This window comes from Morone saxatilis, unplaced genomic scaffold, assembly GCF_004916995.1.
Source record: "Morone saxatilis isolate NCDOM2014 unplaced genomic scaffold, NCSU_SB_2.0 Contig16, whole genome shotgun sequence".
In the NCBI taxonomy this organism is placed as follows: Eukaryota; Metazoa; Chordata; class Actinopteri; family Moronidae; genus Morone; species Morone saxatilis.
Window position 1 is genome coordinate 27,310,148 of NW_023339718.1, and position 1,078 is coordinate 27,311,225.

Here is a 1,078-nt window from a genome sequence, read left to right on the forward strand (position 1 = left end):
ATGCTGGTGCTCTAGTGCAACATTAAGTGAATTACGTATTTATAAACTTTAAAAAATGAACTCAAGTCAGGTCCATCCTGTCTTTCTTTAGTTATGCATGACAGATTTACCCACACAAGTAGAGTCTAAACAAAATACCAGTTACTGAAAAAAGTAGTTTCGGCAAGGAAAATCACATTTCTTTCATCTAAAGCAGCTTGCATGATATTACGCATTGCAGCTTTTAAGATCGGGGGGGGGGGGGGGGGGGGGGGGGGGGGGGGGTACCCAAAAAACGCTGCTCATATGTAATTCAGCTGTTCCCTTCTAAGAAATAACTAAACATGAGCCCCATTTCAGTCTCTGCACTTCAATACTTACAGCTGCAACTGTTAACATATCAAACACTTTGGTGCAATAGCGCCAGGCATTTGCATTCCCATACTTAGTCTGGCACTCATCTGTAAGACACAAAAGCATTCATTTATTTCACAACAGAAGGGTGTGATTATTGTTCAGGATGTGAGATTAATAACAACGTAGTCTGCAGCTGTCATAAGCCAAACCTCACCATAAAAGCCATATACTTGGGTGATCTGTCTGCTCTCATGGTTTCCACGTAGAAGTGTGATGCGGTCAGGCCATTTGGCTTTCAGCACCAGCAGGTAGGTGAATGTCTCCAAACTGTAATACCCTCGGTCAACAAAGTCACCCTGCAGACCACAGAGGTTTACTACTGACACTGCGCCAAAACAGCAACCACATAGAATGCATTAAGATAGATGGCTCTCAAGTTCAAACTGCCTTCAGTATACAAACCATGAATATGTAATTTGTGTCCGGCACCTGACCACCGGTTCGGAAGAGTTCACAAAGATCATAAAACTAAGACACAAAGAGATACAAATTTAGTGCAAGAAGTATATTTTATGTGTACCACTGACCAATATCACATGCTATATAAACTGCTCAGCAGTATTAGGCTAAACAAACGTCCTCTTTCTGCTTTGAATCAGTGCTTTTTACCTGTCCATGTATGTCACCACACACTGTTACAGGAGTAGAAACAGGCTGAACATTTGACTCCTCCAGCAGAAGG

The 1,078-nt window shown here is 42.0% G+C and overlaps 1 protein-coding gene across 1 annotated transcript in view; it reads right to left on the reverse strand.

The window, feature by feature from the left end:
- LOC118326034 (serine/threonine-protein phosphatase 6 catalytic subunit) overlaps positions 1-1,078 on the reverse strand; it is a gene marked incomplete at both ends in the record, with an annotated part of 2,153 nt that extends 1,075 nt beyond the window's left edge. The window contains 4 exon segments of the mRNA XM_035658923.1: positions 361-440; positions 551-692; positions 799-864; positions 1,006-1,078. Coding sequence (XP_035514816.1) covers positions 361-440; positions 551-692; positions 799-864; positions 1,006-1,078 — 361 coding nt within the window.